The sequence below is a fragment of the Ascaphus truei genome, chromosome 1 (assembly GCF_040206685.1).
Source record: "Ascaphus truei isolate aAscTru1 chromosome 1, aAscTru1.hap1, whole genome shotgun sequence".
In the NCBI taxonomy this organism is placed as follows: Eukaryota; Metazoa; Chordata; class Amphibia; order Anura; family Ascaphidae; genus Ascaphus; species Ascaphus truei.
Genome location: NC_134483.1, coordinates 406,864,998 through 406,885,888, shown reverse-complemented (window position 1 = coordinate 406,885,888; position 20,891 = coordinate 406,864,998). Strand labels below are relative to the sequence as shown.

The 20,891-nt window shown below is 42.1% G+C and overlaps 1 protein-coding gene across 1 annotated transcript in view; it reads right to left on the bottom strand.

Annotated features, from left to right (window-relative positions):
* Positions 1–1,498: 1,498 nt before the first annotated feature.
* LOC142501342 (uncharacterized) overlaps positions 1,499–20,891 on the bottom strand; it is a 35,588-nt gene continuing 16,195 nt past the window's right edge. The window contains exons 5-7 of the mRNA XM_075611184.1: positions 4,947–5,092; positions 3,060–3,230; positions 1,499–1,588 (exon numbers count right to left, since the gene is read on the bottom strand). Coding sequence (XP_075467299.1) covers positions 1,499–1,588; positions 3,060–3,230; positions 4,947–5,092 — 407 coding nt within the window. The remainder of the gene's footprint in view (positions 1,589–3,059; positions 3,231–4,946; positions 5,093–20,891) is intronic.

The following is a 20,891-nucleotide window of genomic DNA, read 5'->3' as shown; positions in this document are numbered from 1 at the left end:
AGAGTGGATGGAGAATACGAACTCTTCGTTCCGCTTGTATTGGAGCCCTTTCTCCAGGTTTCTCCTACAGAAGGTGCTTGAGAACAGCACTCCTCAGTCACTCGAGGAGGATTTTTTCCAAGCACAGTCTTTCTTCTAACCGCTTGGTCACGTGTTTTCCCCTGCATCAGACGATTCTTTCCTCCCTGAGTTTAGGGTGACCACCTGCATCGGGTTCCGTATCCATACTCACGGGCTGTGCAAGGAGGGCAGAGTATTTTTATCCCTTATTGATTGACCCCCGTGGTCTCTTTCTTTTTGTAGTAAGACCTGGTATATGCGTAGTACTATAGACATGCACAGCCGTGTTGTAAATGAATAAATAAATAACCAGATACGTGTGAGGGGGGACCCCTAAACATAAGCTTGATAGAAGACAGGTACTGGGTTGCAATCCTGGATAGTAAGCTCACTGATGAGTGACGCTATGGTAAACAATGATACCAGGACAATTGAGTATAATGACACCCTATAATGTATCAAAGTGTCTAAACAAATGACGTCCTGAACAGGAAAACATGTAGCAAGCGAATAACTCACTTTGAGTGCTGCATAGTCCATGCGATCCACACGGAGGGGTCCCCAGGTGTGCTTCCATCCACGGGGTAGACAAGTAGAAGAAGGGAATTGGAGGAACACTATTATAAGTATCAAAAAGTAGGAAAAAGAAGGTGCGTGTCCTATAAAAAATTATTTATTGGTCATGGATAAAAAGGAGCATAGGAGAGCCAGTGGGGCTCTCCTGTGCTCTTTTTTATCCATGACCAATAAATAATTTTTTATAGGACACGCACCTTCTTTTTCCTACTTTTTGATACTTATAATAGTGCTCCTCCAATTCCCTTCTTCTACTTTTTATTTCTTGTCAACTAGTGTTGTAGCTGTAAAGGTGTGTTCACCAAAGCCGTTCTGCCTCATTCTAGCCAAACACTGAATCTTTCTAGCGGCTTTTTTCCTTGTGAGGAAACTGGCTTGGGCCATGGGGCCACAGTAGCATGACTGTATTGGTATTGCGCTTCTCAGTCATTCTTCTTTCCTGAATTGTGTGGAAAGCCAATTGTAGTTCTGAGATGGCATTGTGGGGTGCGCTTCTAGCAACGCACAGCTTGCTTGGTTCTGAGGTAGGACCTATATTTGGATTGAATCACACCAGCAGTTTCCTCTGTAGGCAGCCTTTATGGTGAGTGCTGCAGAGCATTTGAGCAGATACCTTTCTCTCTCCAACCTTGTTGGATAAGAACTTTGTAGTACTTCTGAAATACTCTACTGCTTTTCTCCCTGTAAAACAAGTTTCACTCCTCAGCGAGAGAATCCTGTTTCTGGAGATTGCTCTGAGTGTGCATCAATGAATGCTTCACTATGTTTTTGGAGCTCTGCGGATTTCTTCACTAGGGTTCCCTCTGCTTGCCTCAGTTTCTGGACCTTCTTGTGATTCCTCTTGTGTAAAGTCACCTGGTCTCTAAGCTTGACCTCCAGCGGTGCTCTGGTGATGCTGAGGAGCCTTCAGTGGAGCTTTGTAGCATGTATATTTACCGAAGCAGAGATCTGCCTGTAGTACGAGGCAGACATTTACTTAAACTTCATCTCAGATCTAAACGATTTAAAACAGCTGGGTGGACGTTACTTTGTGACGTCATTTCGCCTGTTAGTGCGGCGGTGTGAAACAACTGATAAACACTGCCACTGTTCCAAGATTATAAGGATGGTCACTAACACAATATATTGAATAGGGCTATCTGTCTGTATATTATTCGCTGGGGCTGTATACTACACTTTATGTACCCCTTTTTAACGAATAAGACACTATTACTATTAAACAACCGCCGCCACCACAGAGTAATGGAGCAGCACTTTTCCATTTTATGACCCTAAAGTTCATTATTAAATATTGGGCCTCAATAGAAATGGTCAAGTGCTTATTCTATACTATATATTGCTCCTATCAGGCTCTGGTATTTGGATGAACTTATATACCACTGTCAGTCTGTTGAATGGATACTCTGATTGTTAGTTACAAATACAATGAATTCAGGGTTTTCCATTCACCAGTCATATATTCCTAGCTACACTGTAGCCCATTTTTGGATACTATCTAAGCTTTTAATTGCGTTGCTTACAAGGACTATGTGTAATTGTCATTTTTTATGAATAGAATGTGAATACAATAAATCAGGCAACATTTAACCTAAAGTATTTACTCTACTAAGCTGCATTAAGTATATCTGATTACTACTCCTCTATCAGAATCTTATACCACCTATCAGTGGGGTGCTTCTGTAATCGCACCCCTCACTGTTTTCCTTGCAGCTTGTTTACAACTTTTTTCAAGTGACAATCCCATCAGGAGTGGTCTAGATGGTGTGAGGTTGCTATTTACAACACACATATACACCACACTTTCCAGATCTATATATATTTACCACCCTGTGGCATCTTTTATATTAGGACTAGAATTTGTTTTAAGGTGCCAGTTCCTATTAGTCCCTCTGTATACCACCCAAATTACTATGTTTTTTTGATTTGGAGGTGGGTTGTTTAATACTTGTTTTAACCATTTAAGTCATTAGCTGTCTTTAGTGTTGAGTGTCTGTGTTTTAGTGTTTATTCTTATTTTACACATTTCTACATAAGCCAATAAAGGTTACGTTTTATTCTGTACACATTATATAATTATCCAATGAGTGCTAGCTATATAGGGGTCTTTTTCACTTGTCTAGGCAAGTGTAGTTTTGCTCATTACCTCTTTACCCCTGGCACCATCTCATAGACTGTAGCAAGAGCGACCTCTTTTTTTCCCCTCTCTCCCCCATCTTTTCCGCTTTCTCTCAATATTTGCACTTAATAAAATCACAATCAAGAACCGTTACCCCTTACCTCTCATCACCAAACTTTTTGACAGACTACAGGGTTCCACCATTTTTACTAAACTGGACTTACGAGGAGCCTACAACATTGTAAGAATCCGACAGGGGGATGAGTGGAAAACAGAATTTTACACCCGGGATGGACATTACAAATACCTTGTCATACCTTTCGCCCTTTGTAGTGCTCCCGCGGTATTCCAGGACATTGTCAAAGAGGTTTTCAGGGATCTCCTGGACCAATACGTCATTGTATATCTCGCTGACATTCCAATCTTCTCCAAAACCGCACATGAACACCCGGGTCATGTCAAACAGGTACTCCAATGACTACGGGAGAATTACTTATTCGCGAAATTGGAGAAGTGTCACTTTCACGAGACTACAGCATCCTTTCTGAGCAACACCAGCTCCGATAATAGCCTTGTCATGGATCCAGCCAAAGTTAAAGCAGTTTTGGATTGGCCTCGTCCTACGACCCTGAAGGCCGTACAACAGTTCTTAGGCTTCGCAAACTACTACCGAAGGTTCATACAAAACTTTTCATCCGTAGTAGCACCCATTACGGCGTTGACACAGAAAGGAGCTGACCTGTACAGACCTGTGTACTGCATGCACAGTTAAAGAAAAAATATATTATAGGCTTATGAAACAGTTACAGACCAGATTAAAATGTGAGACACCCTTAGTTTTGAAAGAACTTAAACTGGTTGTGGATATGACAGTCTCCGGTAGGTTGTTTCAGTTTTGGGGTGCACAGTAAGAGAAGGAGGAACGGCCGGATACTTTGTTGAGCCTTGGGACCATGAACAGTCTTTTGGAGTTTGATCTCAGATGATAAGTGCTGCATGTGGTAGGGGTGTGGAGCTTGTTCAGATAGATGGGTAGCTTGCCCAGAAAGTATTTGAAGGAAAGACAGGAAAGGTGAACTTTGCGCCTACACTCGAGTAATGACCAATCTAATCCTTTGAGCATTTCGCAGTGATGTGTGTTATAGTTGCATTGGAGAACAAAACGGCATATTGATTTGTAGAGGATGTCATGTTTGCTAAGGTGGGTTTGGGGTGCTGAGCCATATACTATGTCTCCATAGTCGATAATTGGAATTAGCATCTGCTCTGCAATACGCTTTCTGACAGTAGACTTAGGGAGGATTTGTTCCTGTAAAGTACACCTAGTTTGGCATAGGTCTTGGATGTCAGGGTATCAATGTGCATCCCGAATGTTACGTGGGAGTCAAACCATATGCCCACATATTTAAAACTAGTGACAGGAGTTAGGCTGGTGTTAGCGTTGGTTCTGATCTGGAGCTCAGTCACTGGAAGCTTTAAAAATTTAGTCTTGGTCCCAAATACCATTGTTACAGTCTTGTCAGTGTTTAAAAACAGTTTGTTTTGGGAAATCCAGTTTTCGAGTCTGAAAAAGTCAGACTGAAGTATGTGTTGAAGGTCGGAGAGTCTATGGCTGTGTGCATATAGGATTGTGTCATCTGCATACATGTGTATTGAGGCTTCCTTACAAGCTGTAGGAAGATCATTGATGAACACTGAGAAGAGTAGGGGCCCAAGAACAGAGCCTGGCGGGACACCACAGGTGATATCCAGGGGGTTGGAGTTAGAGCCTGAGATGGACACAGGTTGGAATCTACCTGATAGGTAGGACTGAAACCAGTTTAAAGCATGTTTCCCTATTCCAGAGCTCTGGAGTTTGTTAAGCAGGATAGCATGATCAAGAGTATCAAAAGCTTTTGCAAACAGTGCACCAGTGAGTTGTCCCCGTTCCATTTTACACATTACGCACCATTCCATAACATCTCCTGCAAAACATAGTACATCACAGTTTAATATGAAATAACGATCATATTACTGTCTAGACAGAATCCAGGTCCCTTCCAACATTGAGAACCTAATTACTCAGTAGTAATTCTACAGGTCTGGTTTTTTAACTAGTGCCCCAGTACTATCTGGTGCTGTAACTGATAACACCCATTTTGGGTGCCGCTCTGAAACGTACTTCGGCCCTATCCATGTAGATGGATCTGCCTACCTTCCACTTATCCATAAAATAAGCAATTCGAGTTTCATTATGGAATACTGATGGTGTACATTGAGGTAATACCTTAGCTATTGACCCTCCTCCTGTGTAGGTAGTTGTGTCATCATCAGATGCCCAGGTATTGGGGTCAGCTGCATCTTTCATAGAGAAGGACGTAGGCCTTGGCAGCATTGGCTTTAGATAGCGTGCTCTGCACCATGGACATATAGCTCCCCAGACAAGGTCTCTGCCCCGGAAACACAAAAATATATCGGGGAAGCAAAGCACAACTTACACCATGAAGTGAAGAGAAATAAATTCCAAGAGAGTCTGTACCCATAAAAATAGAAAATGTATTGGATCCTCTGAAAAAAGCTACATAATAGGGAACAGGTGGGGGATTATTCCCTATTATGTAGCTTTTTTTCAGAGGATCCAATATATTTTCTATTTTTATGGGTACACACTCTCTTGGAATTTATTTCTCTTCACTTCATGGTGTAAGTAGTGCTTTGCTTTCCGAATATATTTTTGGATTTGTATGCTGTGGGAAGCGGAGGCACACCCTTTTTGAGGACGGATGAAAACATCAAGGAAGACAAATACCAACCAAATGTGAGTTTATTACTCTTTTCATTTCACCAACTACTTATCCACCTCAATGTATATATGTCTGTACAAAAGTGTATTGTATTGTATTGTATGTCTTTATTTATATAGCTACAACAGACGACAGAGAAGCCCAATGCTACATCCAACATGACAGAAATACACAGTAAAATACTTATATATTCTCTTGAAATAGGGTCATTTAGTTTAACCCTTTGGCCAAAGCGTTGTAAGCTTGCGAGCCACGTCAAGGCAGACACCTGTTCGCAAGTCCTAACACTACCAGATAAAATACTAATATACCTCTATTAGGAATAAAATTCTCATTTACCTCTATTAGGAGGGAGAAAGACCACAGTGGGTCTATATCCAGCAGAATGAGGAACTTGCAAACTAGGGAAGTGGGGAGGTTTAGGAGTTTAATCCTAATAGAGGTATATTAGTATTTTATCTGGTAGTGTTAGGACTTGCGAACAGGTGTCTGCCTTGACGTGGCTCGCAAGCTTACAACGCTTTGGCCAAAGGGTTAAACTAAATGACCCTATTTCAAGAGAATATATAAGTATTTTACTGTGTATTTCTGTCATGTTGGATGTAGCATTGGGCTTCTCTGTCGTCTGTTCTATACATATGCCACGCTCAATAGCACTCCATTTTGACACATATACATAAATATATTTTGTGGGGGCTCAGGGGTTTCCAAATAGAGCTTGCTGGGGTTCTGTGTTTTGTTAACCCATTCTCAGCTGTTCCAGCTGGTGGAGGTTAGTGGCTCCTCCTTCCCAGGTTTTAAGCCCGCCCCTCCCCACTTCCCTAGTTTGTGTGAATAAGTGAAGTAGACCGCTGTCATCGTTTAGTAGTTAGAATGGTGTAGATTTAAATGACAGGTGCTGTAAGGGTATTGAATACAGTAATAACGGTGGTGATCAAGAAGTATTGATCAGAGAAAAGGAACCCTTATTATTAGCACACTTTTGTCATATGCATAAAATAGTTGGACTTCAGTGGTCTCACAGTTAATTACTGTATGTCTGAGGAAAGTCCAGATTCACAGAGGAAGTCGGAAAAAATAATAAAATTTTATTAAGTCTAAATAGATATTTAAAAACACATATACATAATTAAAATTGGATGTAGCATTGGGCTTCTCTGTCGTCTGTTGTATACATATGCCACGCTCAATAGCACTCCATTTTGACACATATACATATATATATTTTGTGGGGGCTCAGGGGTTTCCAAAAAGAGCTTGCTGGGGTTCTGTGTTTTATTTATATAGCGCCATAAATATACATAGCGCTTCACAGTAGTAATACATGTTGTAATCATATAAATAACAAATAATATAAATAACAGGTCATGGGAATAAGTGCTTCAGACATAGGAGTAACATTAAGGAAGTTGAGTCCCTGCTCCGAGGAGCTTACAATCTAAGTGTGTGAGGATTCTTACTGCAGTGTTTATGGAACCTCAGCCAGCTAGTTGAACTACAGTGGAGTAGTGGTGTTAATAACGTCATAAGTGTTGGTATATCATGCAAATGGATACCTAAGGGTATTATACCAGAGAAGTCTTATTGGACTATAATATGCTTATGTAAGCTATTGAGCCTGCCATTAGAGCACCACACAAATCCTTCATAAACTCCGCCCCGGGAAGTAACACTTGGGGCAAAGGAACTTCAAGTATCGTGTCCTTTCTACCTTCACTACCAGGAGGCCTCCTGGCAGACGGTAGTGGGAGAAGTCACAGCTTGCCATCTCTTTCTTGGACGAATTGATTTGAGGTAGGAGAATGCAGACTCCGTAGAACTGAGGGAGTGGTCGACAACATCCGGCTCCTCCCTTAGTTGAGATGGTCTTTCAGCATTGGCTATCACAGTGCCTTCTCCCTCTGGTGGAGATTAGAGTGGGGCATACTGGGACAGGGCGCTCCTCTGTGAGCCAGTCACATCACTTGGGTGCGCTCCTGGCTTTCGCGCCAGACCCATGCAGAACCTTGCAACAATTGAGCATGCAACTTTTCTGCATGCAGCAAATGCGCTCTCCAGTCTTGGCGGGAGACGCCATCTTGACTGACGAACTTCACATGGTATGTTCTCGAGCAGAAGAACCACCATTATACAGGACAACGTGTCCCACACGATTCCGGCAGGAATCCGTTCTCTGTAGTTCCTTACAGCACATGGTTTTATTGTCTACCAAGCATAGGTGTACCCAAGGCTAGCAAAGCTCCTTCTGATATGCTGCACTGTGTCACAGTCCATATATAACAGGAACTAGTTTATTCTTCTGCTCAGCACAGTCTCTAGGCAATTCTGCCCAGTGCAGTCGCAGCTCTGGTCTCTCAAACTTCAGCTGATCCCTGGACCTGCACTATGGGTCAAGGGCCCCCACAGCAGTCCTAGCTCTTCCATAGCCCTCTAGCAGGACCAGGGGAATAGGTAATCACTCACTCTCCCCCGATGGGAAGAGAACCTGGGCCTGCCAGTGCACAGCAGCCGGGTATGATACCTTGTCTCTCTCACAATAAAGACCAACTAACAATTTAGAGATGCAACCCTCTTGAGTAAAGTAGGGGGAGGGTACCAGGTCTGAACCCAGGATGGGGTAGAACACAGACCTGATTCCACCTCCTCCCCTGTCACTCAAGGGTAATGCCTGAGTGGGGAAAACCCATGATTGATCCTACAGTAACACTGCCTGCTGTTACCAGGACTGATATGTCAGGACAGGGCAGAATAGTAGCCAGACATGGCATGGCTACACACACATATATATATATATATACAGTGCTCGACAAACCCGGTCGCCCACTCGCCAGGTGCGAACGGAAATTGGCCCGTGGCCAGCTACTTTTCCCCCCTGCTCTGCGCAAATTTTAAAAAAATTAAAAAAAAAAAATAACAAAAAAAATATCCTCCTGGCTGATTGGCCAATTGGTCGTGACGCGGAATGGAGCCCTTCTCTGCAGGGGTAATGGCTTCTCCTCGCGCGCGCGGTCCGTCTCCGTCTCCTGCCCGCGCTTCCCTCCTCATCCCCTCCAGTCTCCGCTCCTGTCGGGCAAGAGATGACAGCAGGGGATTTCTCCCCCCATCTCCCCCCCCCCTGCCCCGCTTGCCCTGTGGCTGCTTGCGCGGGGCAGGAGATGACAGTGGGCGATGTTCCCCCGTCCCGGTTGCCCTACGGTCCCCGCTTTCCCCCAGTGGCTGCTCCCGATGCCAGCAGGGGTGTTCCCCTCGGTCCCCGTGGCTGTCTCCGCTTCCCCACCCCCCCACAAATTTAAAAAAATAAATAAATAACAAAACAAAATATCTTCCTGGCTGATTGGCCGTGACGCGGTCGTGACGCGGAATGGAGCCCTTCTCTGCAGGGGTAAGTAATGGCTGCTCCTCGCGTGCGCGGTCCCTGTCTCCTGCTCGCGCTTCCCTTCTCATCCCCTCAGTCTCCGCTCCTGTCCCCGTGGCTGCTCACGCGGGGCAGGAGATGACGGCAGGGGATTTCCCCCCCACCCACTCCCCGGTCCCGCTTGCCCTCCGGTTCCGCTCCTGTCCCCGTGGCTGCTCGCGTGGGGCAGGAGATGACAGCGGGGAATGTTCCCCCCCCCCCCAAACCTGCTTCCCCTTTGGTCTCCGCTCCTGTCCCCGTGGCTGCTCGCGCGAGGCAGGGGATTTCCCCCCCCTGTCCCGCTTGCCCTCCGGTTCCACAGAGTGTGTATGTATGAGAGAGAGTGGTGTGTGTGTGTGTGTGTGTGTGTGTGTGTGTGTGTGTGTGTGTGTGTGTGTGTGTGTACGTGTAGGACACCAAAGGTACCCCCCACCCCACCCAGTCAGTCATCCCCCCACCCCACCCAGTCAGTCATCCCCCCACCCCACCCAGTCATCCCCCCACCCCACCCAGTCATCCCCCCACCCCACCCAGTCAGTCATCCCCCCACCCCACCCAGTCAGTCATACTCCCCCCCACCCAGTCAGTCATACCCCCCCCCACCCAGTCAGTCATACCCCCCCAGTCAGTCATACCCCCCCACCCAGTAAGTCATACCCCCCCCCACCCAGTCAGTCATACCCCCTCAGTCAGTCATACCCCCCACCCAGTCTGTCATACCCCCCCACCCAGTCAGTCATACCCCCCCACCCAGTCAGTCATAACCCCCCCCACCCAGTCAGTCATACCCCCCACCCAGTCAGTCATACCCCGCCCACCCAGTCAATCATACCCCCCCCCACCAAGTCAAACATACCCCCCCACCCAGTCAGTCATACCCCCCCAGTCAGTCATACCCCCCCACCCAGTAAGTCATACCCCCCCCCACCCAGTCAGTCATACCCCCTCAGTCAGTCATACCCCCCACCCAGTCAGTCATACCCCCCACCCAGTCAGTCATACCCCCCCACCCAGTCAGTCATACCCCCCCACCCAGTCAGTCATAACCCCCCCCACCCAGTCAGTCATACCCCCCACCCAGTCATACCCCCCCACCCAGTCAATCATACCCCCCCCCACCAAGTCAAACATACCCCCCCACCCAGTCAGTCATAACCCCCCCCCACCCAGTCAGTCATAACCCCCCCCACCCAGTCAGTCATACCCCCCACCCAGTCATACCCCCCCACCCAGTCAATCATACCCCCCCCACCAAGTCAAACATACCCCCCCACCCAGTCAGTCATAACCCCCCCCCACCCAGTCAGTCATACCCCCCCACCCAGTCAGTCAGTCATACCCCCCCACCCAGTCAGTCACCCCCCACCCAGTCAGTCATCCCACCCCCCTGCCCAGTCACCCCACCCAGTCAGACAGTCAGTAATCCCCACCCAGTCAGTCAGTAATCCCCACCCAATCACCCACCCAGTCACCCCACCCAATCACCCACCCAGTCACCCCACCCAATCACCCACCCAGTCACCCCATCACCCCACCCAGTCACCCCATCACCCCACCCAGTCTCCCATCACCCCACCCAGTCACCCCATCCCCCCACAGTCACCCTCTCTCCGTCTCTCACCCTCTCTCTCTCCCTCTGTCTCTCCCTCTCTCTCTCCCTCTCACCCTCTCTCTCACCCTCTCTCCATCTCTCTCTCACCCTCTCTCGGTCTCTCTCTCACCCTCTCTCCGTCCTCTCTCACCCTCTCTCCGTCTCTCTCTCACCCTCTCTCCGTCTCTCTCTCACCCTCTCTCCGTCTCTCTCTCCGTCTCTCTCTCACCCTCTCTCCGTCTCTCTCTCACCCTCTCTCTCTCTCTCTGTCTCACCCTCTCTCTGTCTCACCCTCTCTCTGTCTCACCCTCTCTCTGTCTCACCCTCTCTCTGTCTCAAAATCTGGATCTGGATATTTTATTTACCCTGTATATCTTAACTGCCCTATACTACACCGAAATAACCTATACTGCTTTCTTCCAGATCTGACTCACACAGAAGACATTGGAATCCCCCGTAACCCAGAAGACATGTAGGGAACACATCCCCTCCAATGTATAACATTGTGGGAATGAGGTACCTGGACATTGAGGGTCTGCGGATCAGGTAAGATCCCAGGTGGGATTGCTGCTTTAAACATTCTGAAGCGGGGGCATCCAGGCACTAGTTAAGGGGTGCAGGAAACTAGTCATTCACATCTGGCTTGTTTTTCTAGATTCGACATTTATACACACACATACACACACACAAAACAAGGACTAATTGTAGTATAATGTAATACAATAAATAAACTTATGTCAAAAACGAATGTTCTTACTAGAAATTTATTAAATTTATTTCATTTATGGTTTTTTTTAAAATGCGGGGCTGGGGGCGGGATTAGAGGCGGGGTTGGGGGCGGGACTAGAGGCGGGACTAGGTGGCGAGTAGATTTTTTGGTTCGGCGAGTAGATTTTTGGGTGATTTGTCAAGCACTGTATATATATATATATATATATATATATATATATAAAATACAAAGGGATATATATATATATATATTTCTGCTACATTGTAGATAGCCTCTGTTGCTTGCACAAGCATTTTACTGATGTGCCTGTTATTTCTGCTACATTGTAAGTAGCCTCTGTGCTTGCACAAGCATTTTACTGATGTGCCTGTTATTTCTGCTACATTGTAAGTAGCCTCTGTTGCTTGCGCAATAATTTTATTTATAAACGTACTTCACCATATTGGTATCTTTTTCATCTATAGGTACATCTCGTTGTGGAATTCGAATATAGGACTTGTTCATGTATTTATCCTTCAGGTGTTGTATATCCATGCACCTGTGTCTCTGATTTGCGCCCTTTGTGTTTTTTTGTACTTTGTATTTTCTTTGGGGTGTTGTACACCCATTACATTGTGGCAGCACTCATAGACATCATTGCAACAGTATTTTAAATCAGTTTTGCGCACCTTACACTTTTTCTTCTTTTATATATGTGTGTATATATATATATATATATATATATATATATATATATATAAAAGAAGAAAAAGTATAAGGTGCGCAAAACTGATTTAAAATAGTGTTGCAATGATGTCTATGAGTGCTGCCACAATGTAATGGGTGTACAACTTTTGAGAAGCATATGTGTGTGTATATATATATATATACACACACATATGCTTCTCAAAAGAAGTCTCATGCTTTTTATGAAAAGGCTTAACAGAATGTAATTAATCTTGTCTTTTCCAGGTTACTAGAAAACTGCAGTTTATGTGAATCATAAACCAAAGCATTAGTTTTTTTTTTTTACATTGCTAACACTGTAACATTATCAAGTTCTACGTTTATTAACTGCTATATTTTAGTAGTTGGTGGCACGTGAATTAGGGCTTTGGGAAACCCCGTTAAATATATTTACATTTAACTGCCACTACAGTCATGGATCAGCCACCCGCTACCTTCTACTATGCCCCGAATATGCACAGTGGGAACTATAAAATCCTAGGAAGGGAATGAAGCTGAAAGTAAATTCTTTTTAATTGCTTTCGGTGATAACTCTTTGCCTCCTCTTTCATCACAAAAATCTAAAACATAAAGAAATGAATGGTTTTAGATACAATCATAGCAGCGCTAATTTAATTCCAGGGAAATTAGGTTCCCGGGAGTAATATTTCTTAAAAATAAATCTTTTTTTTTTTTTTTAACATCAAGCTGCGTTGCTTTGATGTTCTGTTTTGAGTCACTTTGATGAGGAATTATAGTGTTACTATATTCAAACCACGTCACAGCCATGTACGCTGGCCTGAGATTATGAGTGAGTGACAGGGCAAGCTTTCAAGGTACCCCTGATGAGAAATGTTCAATTTAGGCTAAACATCTACAGATTATAATAAAGCACTGGAACTGTTCAAACTGCTGTTGACAGGAAATTGATGTTCAAGTTGCTATTTGCTTAGTAGAAATCAGTTCTTCAGACTAGGTTTGCTACTATAAATTGAACTGGAAAAAAAAAGTAAATTCTCTTAAGTGGATTCAAAAAATTCCTTCACAGAGAGAAAAAAAAAACGTGACATTCCGTTTATTAAGGCTTGTATTTTTCTAAGTGATTAAGGGGGAAGTAATCAAACATTAATTATTAGCTTTCTGACATTATCCATGGGATAGTGTGGATTCATCTGTCAATGGATTTAAAACTCATTTATTGACTATAGATTTTTTTTTTTGACAACAACATTCGGTACGTAACAACTCAATTTTATTGCTGTGCATATATTTCAGCAGAGCTGGGCTTGTTGATTAGATTGCAAAGCAGCACAATGTCCACTTCACAGGTGAGTAGAGAAGAGTGTGAAAATATTTGTAGGAAAATTATAATTGTCATATTAATAAATGTGGGATACAGTATTGCCCTTAAGGTTCTCATTTTGTGAATTATGGGACATTTCTCATGAGGTTTTAATAGGTATGTTATAACACACCAAAACTCCCACTAATGTTAATTAGAAGACAAAGGCCTGGTTTCACTACCGTACACTCTGATGAGGGTATAAATATGTTAAAGGGAAAAAAATGCAATCTTTTTATCAGATAATTCATTAACGTGTTAACTGCATATTTTACCATGTGAATTACATTTAATGGCAAACAACATGAAAATTAGTTAATCATTCCATATTATTTATTCACATGCTACTCATTATGATCTGATACCTGAAGATATCGGGTTTGAACCAAAATATATCTCCAATTTCTATCATCAACCCCAGGCTGGCAATAAACGTATCTTGCCTATGTAGTATATAATAGCCGCTAAATAGGCCAGAAACGTTTACCTCCTGTTTAAAGCATCACTGACGTTTGACTCCACTTCTTAACTCCAGTTTATCTTCAGTTTTTAACTAAAATTTGGCGACAGTATTTCTCCCTCCCTCCCGTCTTCTACTTCTCTTCTCCAGCCAAGTAGCTATTTTGCCTACTATAAACTAGACAAGATAATGCCAAACCTAGAATACTGTATGCAATAAAAGTAGATAATACTAACATTGCAGAGCATATTCATATATTAACCTTTTATATGCCTACGTGGTTAACTTGTAACCCATGGTCAAGCAAGTCCTAACTTCTAACATCAATATTGTGTATTTTTTAAGAGAGAAGTATAAATAATTCAGTTTAGAGGACATGGTAAAAAATTTTTTTTACAAGTTTCCTTTTCTGAGCTTACTTTGGCCTGGTGGGCAATCGTATCATACTAATATATGTACCTAAAACCCCAATTTAAATTAAATATTAGAAATAGTTAAAGAAGTGCAGTTTTTTTATGCAACATGATATAAATAATAAAAGGGCTAATAATGATGAAATGTTGGTTTTTAGTGAATCTGCTCATTGATATTGTGTTTTTTTGCTAGTAAATTATTTTGTACCATAGAGTTTTCTAACAAATCCTATTACATACTGTATCACTCTAGGGAGATTATAATTTAAGTGTAAATTTTGCAATAATTCTGCAGATTTTATGAAGAGAGAAATGTTAGTGAATGAAGCAATATTTGTGAGTTAAAAATGCATGTAATTTTGTTTCTCTGGGTGGGATATTAATTCAATTAAGTTTACCGGAATTTAAGAATAAAAGTCATATTTACCAAGTATTGCTAAAATGTAAGTCTGCACGGCCAGTTTGTTGAAAGCACTGTAAGTCGCCACATGGCTAAACATTACTTATTAAATATAGCCCAAAATGCCTTGGGGTGAAGATTAAGGGGGAATGAGACACCTTTCCACATCTCTGCATATACTATTATTTTAGCAACTCTTCGCTTGTTGGCATTTCAGCAAACTCATCCAGTCTTTCTCACCTCATACACATTTTTTTTTATCATGTGCTGTGCACACCCATGAAAGGTAAGGATGACCATTATCGAACCCCTGTTAAATTCAAATACCTATTGGTAAATATGTACTAATTTGTACCAGTGGTGCAAATATGAATGTAATCAAATGGGGTAGTTGCAGTTTACAGTGAGGAATCTATACTATGTTTATAATTATATTTAAATAATATTAATAATTCTGTTTATTGGGCTGATCTTCCTTTCACCAAAATATAGAGAAAGAAGAGAGAAAAAGACGTGCGGTCTGGTATTCAGGTTCTGATGTGATTTAGAGATATAGCATAAAATGTGACAGTGTCCTTACGTTTTATGAGATGTGTTATATTCATCCAGGTGCATAGAGTCTATTTCAGCCTATATTATACTGCCAACAACACAGCACATAGCAGCTGTTTGCATTTTTCAACTCACTTCCATTACCTACAGTAGCTTTACGCTGTTGGTGCAGAAAAAAATATATCTAACTAACCAGGAAAATAATAAAACAACATCATAAGGCATCACATATGCTTAAAATAAGTCTAAAATCATAAAATAATATAACTGAAAAACTTAAAATAATAAAAAATATATCAAAACACCCCAAATTTCAACTCCACAAATGCTAATGCTAAATTGTATTGTATGTCTTTATTTATATAGCGCCATAAATGAACATAGCGCTTAGTATTATTTTAAAGTAGACACTGGAAGGTGGCCAGCTTAAATGTCCCATAGCCATTGGTAGTGGGAGGTACTAGTACAAAAGGCACGGTGGCATTGGTCAGCTCAGCTTTGACTCTCAGACAGGCTCTCACTACTAGTCCTAGGTCCAATGAGTACCTCCCCATCGGGCATCTGTCAACCCACTCAGACAGACCGTGCACACCATACTACACCTGACCATGACTAGTAGTATAACCTGAAACTTGCCGGCAAACATACCCTGAAGTCCCCCACCCCACTCTGTTGATGTGTATTCACCCCTCCCTCAACTGCTCAACACTTTGCAGAGCCCCAGGTAAGAACTAAACAGTAACATGGTCATCCCAAAAATGGTATCAGTAAATGTAATCTTGATTGTACAAGTGTACCTTGAAAGATAGTGCAAACTGTGAAATATATCTTTCTCGTATTACTCTCAGATAAACTAAACAGTAACACTAAGTAACACTAAGTTAAAAAGAAAATTGTATCAGTAAAATCTAGTACTGATTTTACAAGTGCAGCTTAACAGATGGTACAAACTGTGAAAAATATCTTCCATGTCCCTTATTCCTCTCAGGCATCAGTAATATTAAGTCACCCGAAAAATTCAATCAGTACCATCGTAAGGCATGAAAAAATGCTTGAAAAAAAAAACCATAACAGAAAAACATTCAACAAAATGTAAACTGATATGATGAGCAACAACCTGAGTTTTCAACTACACTGTCAATCAGCAACAAGGACAACCTAGGGCCTCATGCAGTAAGCGTTGATAAGGGAATTATCACCATTTTATAGCCAAAATTGGGTTTGAGATTCAGTAAGCGCCGATAAGTGCTTGATTTCGCCAGGTTTCGGAGCCGATTATTTTGTTATGGCCAGTCGGCTGCCGATAAGCCTGTTTTCGCCACTGATCGCCACTTTTTTAAATCGGCTGGATTCAACAAAAAAAAACAGCTTATCGGGCCTGATCGGCACTACGAAATTGAGATGTTATGGCCAATTTCTCCCGCCAACTAAAGTTGGCAGTTTGGAGGGGAGAACGATCGCTAAGGCTGCCGCAACGGCACTTAGAAAAAAAAAACTTCTGTACATCAATGGAGTCAATGGAGCGGGGACGTATAACAGTATAGTACTGTTTACGTTTCATTGCTCACAATACAAACGTCATTTGCATTACAGTGTGGGGGCATTCCCTGCATTGTGTCACAGCTGACGTGTATTATTTGCATAACATTATACTTTTACATGTTTGCAGCATTTGCGGGTCACATTACTCATCATGTGATGATGTGCCAAGGGAAAATACTATACTCAACTCTTAAAGGAGAACCTCACATCATATCACACATTTTACTGAACTGAGCGACAATTATTTACATGATGTTACACATGACACACATGTCACACATACACCGTATATTCATGATCCTTTACATTACACAATGCTTGTAATGTGACACGCATCTTTAAACGTTCATGTACATCTGTCTTCTCATGTTTACATCTAGTTTTGGGTCCTCCCTATTTTCATGACGTCACTTATTGGACGCTCAATCACATTGCATGTTTACATTGTAACCGTAGCATTACAAGCACTTCAACCTAACTTATACACACATGTACAGTAATTCAGCATTGGGACACCTTGTTAACTCATTCTATACCAACTATCCTCCTTACAGAAATGCATGCATATGCACACGACTATTCATTGTTGTCAACATGTCACAATAACATGCCTAATTACACATGTTACACAAAACTTTTCCCACGTCAATCTCAGCCTTTTTGCCTAATTACATGACTGACTGTTGCGTTCACAAGTGTTACATGCATTGCACATGCAACTATTTATTTGCAAGCAATGTTTCTACAAAGGTTCACGTCACATCATTGCCAAATATCATCATTCCCTGCAGAATACACACAACAAATACTTATAACAAGAACTGCACACAGCTTGCCACAGAAGTACTTTATTATGTTAATGTAACACCTTGCATTTTACTATGTCACCTGACATCATCACATACCTATTTAAAGGACGCCCATTACCTGATCATTCACAGCTACTCATTTCAAAATGTTGAGATTGTTTAGGAGACGGAGGAACATTCTTTTCTATGACATGCTTGATGATGAAGACAATCATATAGGGCAAGGGAGGGACACACCGAGGGACAGTGACAGTGACAGGGACAGTTACGCGGATACGACAGAGACAGGGAGAGGGACAGGAGATCAGAGGAGAAGACAGTGCAGACAAGTTGTGCCTCATCCGCGTCTGTACAGGGAGAGAACCCTGTTAGATGGGATGAGTGAGGAGGAGATTGTAAGTCGCTATCGTTTGAGTTCAGCAGCAATCTTAGCTCTTTATCAGGAGATAAGGGGAGATTTAGATTTTTTCACAGCCAGAGGTCGTGCAGTCCCTGGGCTTGTTAAAATGCTGTGCTCATTACATTATCTTGCTTCCGCGTCATACCAGACAACTGTGGGCATAGTGGGCGGGGTCTCGCAATCTACATTCTCGCGGGCCTTGACCCAGTTTCTCTATGCACTCAATAGACGCGCTAGGAATTATATTCATTTTCCTACAGAGGCGACAGAGTGGCTGGAAGTCAGGACTGGCTTTTATAATATAGCAGGGATACCATGTGTGCTGGGTGCAATCGATTGCACACATGTTGCTTTGATTGCACCTAGTCAGAGTGAGCATGTGTACCGCAATCGGAAGCACTACCATTCACTCAATGTACAGGTGGTATGTGATGCCACGATGAGGATAATGCATGTGGTACCCAAATTCCCTGGTTCCAGTCACGATTCCTCTATCCTGAGGAACTCTTCAGTCTTCCATGCGTTCGAAGAGGGACATTTTGAACATGGTTGGCTGCTGGGTGAGTACACATTTACATGTTCTAACACAAAACACTTTTTTATTTAGGAATGTTGGCATTGTACAATTTGATCACTAATGTCAGCTTATGTGTGCTCCATTCATTATAGGTGACTCAGGATACGGAATTAGGCCGTGGCTCTTGACTCCGGTGCTAAACCCTCAAACTGAAGCAGAGGAGAGGTACAATGCAGCCCATATCTCTACAAGATCTGTTATAGAGAGGACATTTGGCCTACTCAAGACCAGATTTAGGTGTCTGGACAGAACTGGTGGGGCTCTTCTATACAAGCCTCAAAAAGTGTCTGATATTATCCTTGCCTGTTGCATTTTGCACAATGTTGCACTGAGGCACAATGTACAGTCAGACCTAGCTGAGCCTGTGGTAGACGAGCATCCCACCCATGTAGCTGCTGAAAATGAACAAACAGCCAGTGGTGGCCAGACACGCCAGAATCTCATCAATTCATTTTTTTCTTGTAAGTACAAACATATATGTTCCAAGTTCTACTTTTATACTTACATTATGTTATCTTAACAATAATGTTTTTTTATATACCCTTCTGGTAGGACACAGATGAATATGGGTTGCACACCTTTCTTCTCTCTGCTGTGTGCACAAAGGGATGTGGCACCGGTATGTTATTGTTGCACAGGTTATATAATCCCTCTTCAATTTTACTTTAGTTGTGTGTATGTGAATACAACTGGGGTAACAAAGCACTAATATTTTAGCATTGTGTTGTTCCTTATGCTAACACAATACACATATTATGCCCATACTCATTCATGCTTCTAGTATGCTTACATACAATGTTATTGGTGCAATGTAACATGTACATCCATATGATGTGTACACCAGCCTGATTTACATTTTGAATGTCATGAAATATACATGGTGTTGCACATTTAACACCAAATACACACTTTGCTGTGTTGTTTACGGTACTGAAGATGGCATGTCAATGTTTGCAATTTATATATTGTTCCTTTGCATTATAGGTATATCTCCAGTATGACTGATCATGGTATGTATATTTGCTGACATCTCTCATAAGATGTGCCTACATCAATCTTCCTATAATTATTTGAAGTCAAAACCCAACATATTGGTTTAAACACAAATGTTACATATATGTACTTTCTGTATCATGTATATGCATTTAGCTACTCTTGAGCTTTCATGTGCATTGTATTAGAAAATGATTACTCCCATTTCATCACATTTTATGTATGTTTCCTTATAAATTCCATTCATGTAATATAGAGGTGTTTGGAGACAAGGGGATAACTGTAGTTATTTCTTTACTTACGGGAGATCATTCATCACGGATGAAATTGACTGATCATAAAACTCCATGCATGAATGCCTGCAATCACAACAATGCGTACTACATCTTATATTTAGCAATGTTGGTGTTTTGTAATGCTAGGAATTAATAGTCAACATTAATTTACATTTGTGACATGTGTATGTGTAAGTCACACGTGTGTGGATGTGTCCTACATGTACCAAGTGTTAAACTGTTAACAGAGAAGACAAATTTGTCACTAATGTTACTGTCATTTAGCATTTATAATTTACCAATATGACAATGTTGGTAATATTTTTGCAATATAAATCACGTCACTTCATCATTATCATGATGATAATTATCAAGTATTGTCACAATTGTAACGTCAATCACGTGCACATTAGCATAGACACACTTTGTAAGACAACTGTTTGTGTCTGTATCAATTTGTGTAGGATCCATGTATAACACCGACAAATGATAACACCAGCTTTATTATGGTAGCTTATATCATCATATTGACTATACTATGTATTTTTAGAACGTTTAATAAACACAGTAAACTATAGTTAGTTAGGTTAATGAAATATACACAGAAACGTACTTCATTACATGATGTTGATGTCATAATCAGAACATCATGCATTGTAGGGGACCACAATATCTGGCCAATAACATTATTTGCTACAGTCCCAAACCATTTTATCAACATACCCATGTAACAAGAGATTTTTAACAAGAAATGGCTAGTTGATTGTAAGTGTCCTTTACATTGGGAGAAGGAGTGGCTCAGTGAGTAAAGACACACACTGGCACTGAGATTTTGAAGCAGGGGAGTCTGGTTCAATTCCCGGTGTCGGCTCCTTGTGACCTTGGGCAAGTCACTTTATCTCCCTGTGCCTCAGGCGGCAAAAAATACATTGTAAGTTCCACGGGCCAGGGACCTCAGCCTGAAAAATGTGTCTGTAAAGCGCTGTGTACAACTAGCAGCGCTATACATGAACATGCTCATATTATAATTATTATTATTATTATTATTGTTACATAGTTTCGACAGTCATACGTTCCATTACACAATAGAATTCACAAATGTGTTAGCAGAGTGGGAATGGTTGTTATATATAAAACACACCATGCCATAAAATGATAGTAGTCATTAAAGAA